Source organism: Sciurus carolinensis, chromosome 9 (assembly GCF_902686445.1).
Source record: "Sciurus carolinensis chromosome 9, mSciCar1.2, whole genome shotgun sequence".
Classification (NCBI taxonomy): domain Eukaryota; kingdom Metazoa; phylum Chordata; class Mammalia; order Rodentia; family Sciuridae; genus Sciurus; species Sciurus carolinensis.
This window is the reverse complement of record NC_062221.1, coordinates 28937884-28950143: the sequence shown is the minus strand read 5'-3', so window position 1 is coordinate 28950143 and position 12260 is coordinate 28937884. Positions and strand designations below refer to the sequence as shown.

At 36.5% G+C, this 12260-nt stretch overlaps 1 protein-coding gene across 1 annotated transcript in view; it reads right to left on the bottom strand.

Moving 5' to 3' along the window:
• Nucleotides 1-12260, bottom strand: part of Prkar2a (protein kinase cAMP-dependent type II regulatory subunit alpha) — an 84236-nt gene that overhangs the window by 52634 nt on the left and 19342 nt on the right. The window contains exon 2 of the mRNA XM_047563469.1: nt 5356-5391. Coding sequence (XP_047419425.1) covers nt 5356-5391 — 36 coding nt within the window. The remainder of the gene's footprint in view (nt 1-5355; nt 5392-12260) is intronic.

Here is a 12260-nt window from a genome sequence, read left to right as displayed (position 1 = left end):
TTTTTTTTTTTTTTTTTTTTTAAGCACTGGACATCAAATCCAGGGCCCTGTACATGCTAGGCAAGCATCCAACCACTGTGCTTTACCCCTGGCTCCTTAATACTTTTAGATATGTCATATAAAATAGATATACGTCCTTTGTATTTGTTCTTCTAACACTAGCTAATTTCACATAATATAATGCCCCCCCGTCTGAACTCTGTTCTCTCCTCCCTCTCCCTTCTTTCTCTGTTGTCACCCAACTTCTCTACGTCCTCCTGGTCCCAAATTACTTCCCTCATTTTCTTTGTAAAAATAGTTTTATTTTGATTGAACGCAGAGCCCCAAAGATGCTAAGCACATGTTTTACCACTGAGCAATACTGGCAGCCCCAAATCCATTTTTAAGTGTCAACTTGATTTGTTGCCCTAATGGTTCTGGTATCAGGGAGCTTGTCTCAGTGCACAAGTTACTTGGAAAAGGTCCAGAGTCTGTGCTATCCTGTATATACTGCCTTAAGAACCATACAATGTATCATAAGATGCTCAAAACCTACTGAAAATGAAGATAAAAACAATAGCCATAGCCCCTTGCTTATGGAAATTTTGCTGTAGTTCTCCAGCAGATATCACTAGTCAGTAATTGGATACTGTACAAACTGAAAACACATTATCCAGCACAATTTCTTCCAAATTTTAATTGGAAGACATGAGAATTGTTAATATTTACTTGTGAGAAAAAAAAAAAAAAAAACAACTTTCATTTCTACAAAAAAATGAGCACAGATCCTGGTCACATACCCAAAGCCCTGTGCTACCCACTTGCCCCAGCAAATAGTTGATATATCCTGGGCATATTAGTCAGCTGGGACTCCCAGAACAAAACACCACAGACTGGGCGGCTTTAACAACAGAAATTTATTTTCTCATGGTTCTGGAGGCTGGAAGTTCAAGGTCAAGGTACTGGTAGGTTTGGTTTCTCTTGAGGCCTCTTCCTTGGCTAGGAGACAGCTGACTTCTCATTGTTTCCTCACATGGTCTTTTCTCTGTGTGTGACCACTCTGGTGTCTTGTTCCTGTTTTTATACAGATACCTGTCCTACTAGATTAGGGTCCCATCCTGATGACGTTGCTTAGCCTTAGTTACCTCTTTAAAGCCCCTATCTCCAAATACAATCACACTGGTATGGCTTCAATATATAAATTTAAAGGTAAGACACAATTCAGTCTACGACACCAGGTTTCTAAATTATTTTATGCAAACTTAGTAATATTTCAGTTTAAGATAACTATGGGTAGAAAAAATATTGCATACTCAGTACTTTAGTATATTGTATACATGTAAGCTTTACAGGACAGGAATATCTAGTAAAGAATATCCACCATTCAGAAACCAGTGACTGACGTGGTACCACATTCTCAGTGAACTATCCTGTTGACTGTCATAGTCACCACTAGATTCATTATACTCACTGTTTAAATGTGACATAATGCTAACAGATTTCTGAGTAGTGGGCTTTGAAGTTCAATGCATATTTAATAAATGAACATTTTCTTTTTCTGATGAATGAAGTTTTGAAATTAATAGAATCAGACTAACATTTCAAACTCAAAAACAGTTAAAAATAATTTAGGACTATATCAAGAAAGCAAACTTAAAAGAATTCATAAACTCTCTTCATTCAATATATTTACCACTTGATATAGAGGACTGTTCTTCTGCTACAATGCAGAACTTGAAAGGCACCAATTTTTCAACTGCAGTGCTTTGCAAGGGAGAGCAGCAGACAGCCTGCCTTTGAAGAGACATAGATTGAGGTCTGAGCTTGGACCCATCCATCTACTTACCTTGATATCCCTGATCCTTGATTTCTTCAATATTAAGAGGGGATAACAATACCAGAACCACATAAAGGGTAAATAATATTTAAAATAGAGAGTTGGGCTCACAGGAGACTCTAACTGCTACCTTTTCTATGCTGCTTTAAGTTCTAGATTGTTCTTCATTCAGTCACCATGAGTTATTATAAGTCTCTTCTGCAGTTCTGACACAGAACACGTGGTCACACAATTAGTTTTTGCTCAAGTTCTTGGGTCACATTAGGATTTCCATTCCTTACTTCTGTTTCTAACTTTATTTTTCTTCTATAGCCAAAGCAGCCAGGGACAGTTCATCCCCCCTTCAATCTAAGAATGCATCTAGACTGCATTCTTCCTGGTACTAACCAAACAATAACCACATGCTTCAATCCTCAGTATAATTTTTGTCTCCAAGAAGTATTTCTTTTTTAGTTGTGGATGGACATAATACCTTTATTTATTCATTTTATGTGGTGCCCACATAAATGGATTGAATCCAGTGCACCACACGTGCAAGGCAAGTACTCTACCACTAAGCCACAATCCCAGACCCTAAGAAGTATTTCTAGATCTCTTCTTCCTACAGTAAACTCTGATTTCTGATGCCTTCCTTCTTTTCCTTTTCATTTACCCACTCATCCATATTTACTCATACTGCTCAAAGTGCTAACTACATACCAATGCATAAAACAGAATTTTTATTTACACTCTAGTATAGAGAGCAAAATAACAAAATATTAAGTTCAGACAGACCTTAGAAAAAGCAGTAAAATAAAGTAAGGAAGGGAAACAGAGACAGTAAGACTGAGAGAGAGAGAGTCAGAGAAAGAGGAATGGGGGACAGAGGGAGCGGGAGAGAATGAATCAGTTTGTGTGTGCACATTTTGGTGAAAGGGATTAATCTTAGGCTAAGCTTATTGAGAATGTATACTTCAAATGAAGGTCTGACGAACGTTGAGTGAGCAATAACAAAGACAGTCTGGGTTAGATATGGAAGAAAAAGGCCAATTAGAATGGGTCCAAGAGAGAACAGAAGCACAGAAATTAGATTTTCTGTAAAGGTATGGAGAGAAAGGGTGATGGTTGGAGAGAGAATGGTCGGAAAAAAGTTTTCTTCTATATTTTAAGAAGGGAGAGTCAACCACACATTTCTTTGCTGAAAAGTTTTATTTTATTTTTATTTTTGTGGTGCTAGGGATCAAACCCAGGCCCTCATGTATGCTGGGCAAGTACACTACCACTAACTTACAAAACCATCCCCAACTAAAAGGTTTTAAATTCTCAATAAGATAGTAAAATCTAAAAAGGAGGGATAATACTTTGTACTTGTGTGAGATCTCTGCAAAGTTCAAGGACTGAAGACCAGGCAGCAATTTATGAATCAACACCATCAGTGACCTCTAGAAGAGTCACTGAACTCTCCATCTACCAGATCTGTTCCACAGGTATGAACAGATATCACTAATATTTTGGAGGGAAAAAAAGAATAAACAGAACTGGAAGAGCCATACTTTATTTCCTCTCAGGCGACTGACCACACATAAAAATACATTCTTCAATCTCTTCTCAACAGATTTTGGTATAGAATGTTAGCAAAGGCTTTCCAAAAGCAAATAAACTGATATGCTCGAAAAAAAAGATTAAGGAATAGAAAAGGGATTTCCAGCAAGGCACAGGGGTGCACGCCTATAATCCCAGCAACTTGGGAGGCTGAGGCAGTAGGATCACAAAATCAAAGCCAGCCTCAGCAATTTAATGAGGCCCTAAGCAACAGAGCAAGGCCCTGTCTCAAAATAAAAAAATTAAAAGGGCTTGGGATGTACGTGTAACAAAAAGTCTTTTTGAGAAACTTTTCAGAAAATATATTTATCAGCTCTATGAAAAATGGGTGACATTCTTAATTTAGAAGCAATCATTTTTTAATAATGTATATTTTTGATATCTATTTACCAAATGCATTCTATGTACCAGGCAGTGTTTGAGATACTGTTTTTTTGTGTGTGTGTGGTGCTGGGGATTGAACCCAGGGCCTTATGCATATGAAGCAGGCATTCTACCAACTGAGCTATATCCCCAGCTCGAGATACTATTTTGTGGTTTTTTGTTTGTTTGTTTGCAGTACTAGGGACTGAACTCAGGAATGTTCTACCACTGAACTATATTCCTAGCCCTTTTTAATTTTTGAGACAAGGTCTCTCTAAATTGCCCAGGCTGACCTAAATTTATAATCTGCTTCAAATTCCCAAGCAGTACGTGCTTAACATACACAAGGTCCTGAGATCAACTTATGGCACCAAAACCAATAAATAATAATAAAATTAAAATTAAAATAAACAGCATGACTAACCAGGAAAATTTTGGATTAAAATTTTCAAAAAAGGACTAGGGATGTAGCTCAGTGGTATAGTGCTTGCCTAGCATGCATGAGGACCTGAGTACAATCCCCAGTACTGCAAAGAAAGAAAAGAAAAAAAAACTTCAAAAGGACCAGGCATGGTGGCACATACCAATAATCCCAGTGACTTGGGAGGCTGAGGCAGGAGAATTGCAAGTTCAAGGTAGCACTGGTCACTTAAGAAAAACTCTGTCTCAAATAAAACAAAGGGCTAGAGATGTAGTTCAGTGGTAGAACACCCCTCAGTTCAATCCCCAGTACCAAAACACTTCTTTTTTTCAAAAGGTTAAATATCTGGAAAGATTATTCCAACTTAATTAAAATACAATCTGGACAATAAAAGACAAATGGCAAAAATATTACCAAACTAGTCCCATATAAGAAAATACAAAAAAGACATCTCATATTTGGAAAGCATTCATTTTTGCTAACAACCAAAGAAATGCCAAATAAAATGATCTTAGGTACTATTTTACATCTAAATTCCGTATTATTGAGATGGGTGATTGAAAAGAACCACAGGCAGGTAACCTTTATCCTGCAGCCTACTTTGTAGATTATCTCTAAAGTAAGCACAGTAAAAGCTAAGACGATGTTTTATCTCAGACCAGAGAATACTATTTTAATTTCAAGTAATTCAAAAGGTGCAAGAGAAGCAATGGCAGGATAATCCAGAATACAGAAATAGTGATAGGTAAACTAGTTTTTAAGAGGTTCTAATTATAATCATGGAAAACTGTTAACCAACGAAATTCAACAGTGGCACATGCCTGTAATCCCAGCAGCTTGGGAGGCTGAGGTAGGAATGGGGTAAGTTCAAAAGCCAGCCTCAGCAAAGCAACTCGGGGAGACCCTGTGTCTAAATAAAATACAAAATAGGGCTGGGGATGTGGCTCAGTGGTAAAGCACCCCTGGGTTCAATTCCTGGTACCAAAAAAAAAAAAAAATTTCAAACAGAAACCACAATAATCATAACAATATAAAAATTATACATATACGTTCAGAACTTAAAATGAAATGAAGGAACCATAAGTAATTTTAATTTCAGTCTAACATTTTATAATGCTTATCTTTTTATTTAAAAGATGCGTTTTAGAAGTATGTAATAAAAGAGAACACATACCTGATACTCGTCTATTAAATCTGCTAGGAACTGGAACTGCAAAACAAAAAAGCGACATTTAGTTGTCATTATGTCACATGCTCGTTCTTATTCTCCCCTTTTGGCAAAAATCTTTGAAAACAAAACTCTGTATCGTAAAGATCAATTTATGAGTCAGTTCATACTCTTCCATATTCAACCACTAATTAGTTAACCAAAGAAATTAAGACAATATAGAAAAAGGCAATACAAAAAATAAAATATCTCCTTAAAAAAGGTTCTTTATAACTTCAATTTACTTAAGGTGATAATTTTACTTCTGTTCACATTCATGTTTCCTCCAATTTTTATCATTCCAGATAAGAAGTCTTCCAAATTTCCTGAAAGGTTATGGTACCAATTAGTAAAACTTTCCTCTTTAATATTCTTTAATATTCCCAGACCTGCTAAATCATGGAATGCAAATTTTTCCTTTTTTTAAATTTTTTTATTTTTTATTGTAAACAAATGGGGTACAACTTGCTTCTCTGGTTGTACATGAAGTAGAGGCGTACCATTTGTGTAATCATACATTTACATAGGGTAATCATGTTTAATTCATTCTGTTATTTTTCATCCCCCTACCCCTCCCACCCCTCTTTTCCCTCCATATAGTCCATTCTTCCCCCATTCTTGCCTCCCTCCCACCCCCCATTATGTATCATCATGTGTTTATCAGCGAGATCATTCGTCCTCTGGTTTTTTTGGGGATTGGCTTATCTCATTTAGCATACTATTCTCCAACTTCATCCATTTGCCTGCAAATGCCATAGTTTTATTCTTCTTTATGACTGAGTATATATACCACAGTTTCTTTATCCATTCATCAACTGAAGGGCATCTAGGTTGGTTCCACAATCTGGCTATTGTGAATTGAGCAGCTATGAACATTGATGTAGCTGTATCACTGCAGTATGCTAATTTTAAGTCCTTTGGGTACAGGCCAAGGAGTGGGATAGCTGGGTCAAATGGCGGTACCATTCAGTTTTCTAAGGACTCTCCACACTGCTTTCCGGAGGGGCTGCACTAATTTGCAACCCCACCAGCAATGTATGAGTGTACCTTTTTCCCCACATCCTTGCCAACACCTATTGTTGCTTGTACTCTTTTTTTTTTTTTTTGGGGGGGGGGTACAACTTTTCATTTCTATGGTTGTACACAATGTAGATTCACACCATTCGTGTAATCATACATATATATATAGGGTAATACTGTCTGTTGATTCTACTATCTTTCCATCCCCCACTCCCTCCTACACCATTTTCCTCTACACTATCCAAAGTTCCTTCATTCTTCTCTCCCCTCCACCACCACCACACCGCGTTATATATCATCATGCACCTATCAGAGAAAAGATTTGGCCTTTGGTGTTTTGGGCTTGGCCTATTTCATGTAGCATGATATTTTCCAACTTCATCCATTTACCAGCAAATGGCATAATTTTATTCTTTTTTATGGCTGAGTAATATTCCATCCTGAATATATACCACAGTTTCTTTATCCATTCAACAATCGAAGGGCATCTTGGTTGGTTCCACAATCTAGCTATTGTGAAGTGACCTGCTATGAACATTGATGTGACTGCATCACTGTAGTATGCTGATTTTAAGTCCTTTGGGTATAAATCGAGGAGTGGTATACCTGGGTCAACTGGTGGGTCCATTCCAAGTTTTCTGAGGAATCACCATACTGCTTTCCAGAGTGGCTGCACCAATTTGCAACTCCACCAGCAATATTATGAGTGTGCCTTTTCCCCCACATCCACGCCAATACTTACTGCTTGTGTTCTTGATAACAGCCATTCTAATTGGAGTTAAATGAAATCTTAGGGTGGTTTTAATTTGCATTTCTCTAATTACTAGGTATGATGAGCACTTTTTCATATATTTGTTGATCACCTGTATATCTTCTTCTGTAAAGTGTCTATCCATTTCCTTAGCCCACTTATTGACTGGGTTTTTTGTATTTTGGGTGCAAAGTTTTTTAAGCTCTTTATAAACTTTGTAGATGAGTGCTCTGTCTGAAGTGTGTGTGGAAAAGATTTTCTCCCACTCTGTAGGCTCTCTTTTCACATTATTGTTTCCTGTGCCAAGAAAAAACTATAGTTTGAATCTATCCCATTTATTGATTCTTGCTTTTATTTCTTGCGCTATGGGGTCTTGTTAAGGAAGTCTGGTCCTAAGCCAATGTGATGAAGATTCAGGCCTGCTTTTTCCTCTATTTGGTGAAAGGTCTCAGGTCTATCCTAGATCATTGATCCATTTTGAGTTGAGTTTTGTACACGGTGAGAGATAGGGATTTAATTTCATTCTACTGCATATGGATTTCCAGTTTTCCCAGCACCATTTGTTGAAGAGGCTATCTTTTCTCCATTGTAAGTTTTTGGCACCTTTGTCTAGTATGAGGTTACGGTACATATGTGGGTATGTCTCCATGTCTTCTATCCTGTACATTGATCTACCTATTTTGGTGTCAGTACCATGCCGTTTTTGTTACTATTGCTCTTTAGTAGAGTTTAAACTCTGGTACAGTGATACCTCCTGCAATACTCTTCCTGCCCAGGATTGCTTTGGCTATTCTGGGTCTTTTGTTCTTCCAGATGAATTTCATGATTGATTTTTCTGTTTCTATGACAAATGTCATAGGGATTTTAATTGGAAGTGCATTAAATTTGTATAGCCTCTTTGGAAGGATGGCCATTTTGAGAATATTAATTCTGCCTATCTAAGAACATGGGAGATCTTTCCATCTTCTAAGGTCGTCTTCAATTTCTTTCTTCAACGTTTTGTAGTTTTCATTAGAGAGACCTTTCATCTCTTTGGTTAGATTGATTCCCAAGTTTTTTTTTTTTTTTTTTTGAGGCTATGGCGAATGGAGTTGTTTTCCTCATTTCCCTTTTAGATGTTTCATCGCTTATGTATAAAAATGCTTTAGATTTATGCGTGTTGATTTTATAACCTGCTATTTTGCCAAATTCATCGATGAAGTCTAGAAGATTTCTGGAGGAGTTTTTTGGATCCTATAAATAGAGAATCATGTCATCAGCAAATAGTGACAGCTTAAGTTCCTCTTTTCCTATTTGTATCCCTTCAATTTCTTTAGTCTGTCTAACTGCTCTGGCTACTATTTCAAGTATGATGTTGAATAGAAGTAGTGAAAGAGGGCATCCCTGTCTTGTTCCCATTTTTAAAGGGAATGCTTTCAGTTTTTCTCCATTAAAAATGATGTTGGTCGTGGACTTAGCATAAATAGCCTTTACAATATTCAGGTATGTTCCTACTATCCCTATTGTTTCTAGTGTTTTAAGCATGAAGGGGTGTTGTATTTTGTCAAATACTTTTTCTGTGTCAATTGAAATAACCATATGATTCTTATCCTTAAGTCTATTGACATGATGGATTACGATTATTGATTTACGGATGTTGAACCAACCTTGCATTCCAGGGATGAACCCCCCCACTTGATCGTGGTGCACAAGTTTCTTAATATGTTATTGGATACGATTTGCCAATATTTTGTTAAGGACCTTTGCGTCTACATTCATCAAGGACACTGGTCTAAAATTTTCTTTCCTTAATGTGTCTTTGCCTGGTTTGGGTATGAGGGTGATATTAGCTTCATAGAATGAGTTTGGTCGGGTTCTCTCCTTTTCTATTTCCTGGAATACTTTGAGAAGTATTGGAATGAGTTCTTCTTTGGAGGTCTTGTAGAACTCGGCTGAGAATCTATCTGGTTCTGGGTTTTTCTTGAATGGTAGGCTTTTGATGGCTTTCTCTATTTCATTGCTTAATATTGATCTGTTTAAATTGTGTATGTTCTCCTGGTTCAGTTTGGGAAGAGCATATGTCTCTAGAAATTTGTTGATGTCCTCGGTATTTTCTGTTTTGTTGGAATAAAGTTTTTCAAAGTAGCTTCTCATTATGTTATGTATTTTGGTGGTGTCTGTCATGATATTTCCTTTTTCATCATGAATTTTAGTAATTTGAGTTTTCCTTCTCCTTCTCTTTGTTAGTGTGGCTAAGGATTTGTCTATTTTGTTTACTTTTTCAAAGAACCAACTTTTTGTTTTGTCAATTTTTGAATTTTTTTTTTTTTCAATTTCATTGATTTCAGCTCTGATTTTAATTATTTCCTGTCTTCTACTTTTGGTGTTGTTTCTGTTCTTCTTTTTCTAGGGCTTTGTCATTTAGTTGTTGACTTTTTATTCTTTTCTTGAATGCGCTCCATGCAATGAATTTTCCTCTTAGTACTGCTTTCATAGTGTCCCACAGATTTTGATATGTTGTATCATCGTTCTCATTGACCTCTAAGAATTTTTTTATCTCCTCCCTGATGTTTTCTGTTATCCATGCTTCATTTAATAGCATATTATTTAGTCTCCAGGTGTTGGAGTAATTTCTATTTTATTTGGTCATTGATTTCTAATTTCATTCCATTATGATCTGATAGAACACAAGGTAGTATCTCTATTTTTTTGCATTTACTAAGGGCTGCTTTGTGGCATAACATATGATCTATTTTCAAGAAGGATTCATGTGCTGCTGAGAAGAAAGTGAATTTGCTCGTTGATGGATGGAAAATTCTATACATGTCTGTTAAGTCCAGGTTATTGACTGCATGATTGAGTTCTATGGTTTCTTTGTTTAGTTTTTTGTTTGGAAGATTTATCCAGAGGTGACAGCAGTGTGTTAAAGTCACCCAGAATTATTGTGTTGTGGTCTATTTGATTCCTGGAATTGAGAAAAATTTGTTTGATGCACATGGATGCACCGTTGTTTGGGGTATAAATATTTATGATCGTTATGTCTTCCTGATTTATAGGTCCCTTAAGCAGTATGAAATGTCCTTCTTTATCCCTTCTGACTAACTTTGGCTTGAAGTCCACTTTATCTGACATAAGGGTGGAAACCCCCACTTTTTTACTGAGTCCATGTGCGTGGTAGGTTTTTTTTCCCATCCTTTCACCTTTAGTCTGTGGATGTCCTTATCTATGAGATGAGTCTCTTTAAGGCAGCATATTGTTGGGTCTTTCTTTTTAATCCATTCTGCCAGTCTATGTCTTTTGATTGATGAGTTTAGGCCATTAATGTTCAGGGTTATTATTGAGATATGATTTGTATTCCCAGTCATTTGGACTTATTTTTAGTTTTTAACTTGGCTTGGTTTCTCCTTTGAATGGATTTTCCTTTAAGGTAGTTCCTCCATTTGCTGACCTACATTGTTGTTTTTCATTTCCTCCTCATGGAATATTTTGTTGAGACTATTCTATAGCACAGGCTTTCTACTTGTAAATTCTTTTTTTTTTTTTGGTGGTGCTGGGGATTTGAACCCAGGGCCTTGTGCTTGCAAGGCAAGCACTCTACCAACTGAGCTATATCCCCAGCCCCCTATTTGTAAATTCTTTTAACTTTTGTTTATCATGGAAGGATTTTATTTCATCTTCAAATCTGAAGGTTAGTTTTGCTGGGTATAGGATTCTTGGTTGGCAACCATGTTCTTTCAGAGCTTGAAATATGTTGTTCCAGGCCCTTCTAGCTTTTAGAGTCTGGGCTGAGAAATCTGCTGATATCCATATTGATATCCCCCTATATATAATCTGATGTTTTTCTCTCGCAGCCTTCAAAATCCTATCTTTAGGACTGGAGAGATAGCTCAGTCGGTAGAGTGCTTGCCTTGCAAGCACAAGGCCCTGGGTTCAATCCCCAGCACCACAAAAAAAAAAAAAAAAAATTCTATCTTTATTTTGTATGTTAGGCATTCTCATTATAATGTGCCTTCGTGTGTATCTGTTGTGATTTTGTGCATTTGGTGTTCTGTTGTTCATTGCTTTGGTTTGTATCTCTGTGCCTTCCTCAATCCCGATAACTTTTAAATTTGGTCTTTTCATGATGTCCCATAGTTCTTGGAGATTCTGTTCATGATTTATTACCATCTTCTCTCTTTGGGCAACTTTATTTTCAAGATTAAATATTCTGTCTTCATTGTCTGAGGTTCTGTCTTCCAAGTGATCTAGTCTGTTGGTGATGCTTTCCATTGAGTTTTTTTTTTGGTGTATTGTTTCCTTCATTTCAAGGATTTCTGTTTTTTGTTTGTTTGTTTGTTTGTTTTAGAATCTCCATCTCTTTGTTGAAATGATCTTTTGCTTCCTGAGGTTGCTCTTTCAACTGCTTATTGGTGTGACCATTCATTGCCTGAATTTGCTCTCTTATCTCATCCTTTGCTTCATGAATCATCATAATCATGTATAACCTGAAGTCCTTTTCTGACATTTCTTCTATCATACTGTCACTGGATTCTATTAATATAGAATCTAGATTTGTTTGGATCATTTTCTTCCCTTGTTTTTTCATGTCATTCATGTATCTTCCCCTCTAGCAGTACAGATCTGAGGTATTGCAGTTTCCCCCCTATAGGCTTACAGTGACCCTATAAGTTTCCAAAACCTTTTCTTTAAGGGGGAGATCAATATTAGCAGTGCCCAGTTCAGACAGTATGCAACCCTAGATCAAATAGCTCCAATGAGGATGTTAACAATGTTATCATAATAAAGAGAATGAGTTTAATTATTATCTTCAGTATAACAAATAGACTTGTAATAAGGTCTACAGTTTCTAATGGAGGACAAAAAGGATGAGGAGAGGTGTAGGATGTCACTGTTAATGGGATAAGAAAAGAATATATAGAAGTTCTAGATCATAAAAAGAGAGTGTAATCAAAAGAAGTCGGTTGTTAGCATGGGAAAAGGGAGAAAGAGACTCTGAGGGAACAGATAAACAAAAGGAAAAGAGCAAGAAAAGTAAAGAAATAAAAACTTAAATTTTTTCAATAAGGAGAAAAAGGAAAATCTATACTATAACAGTCAGATAGCATTCAAACTTCCCAGTCTT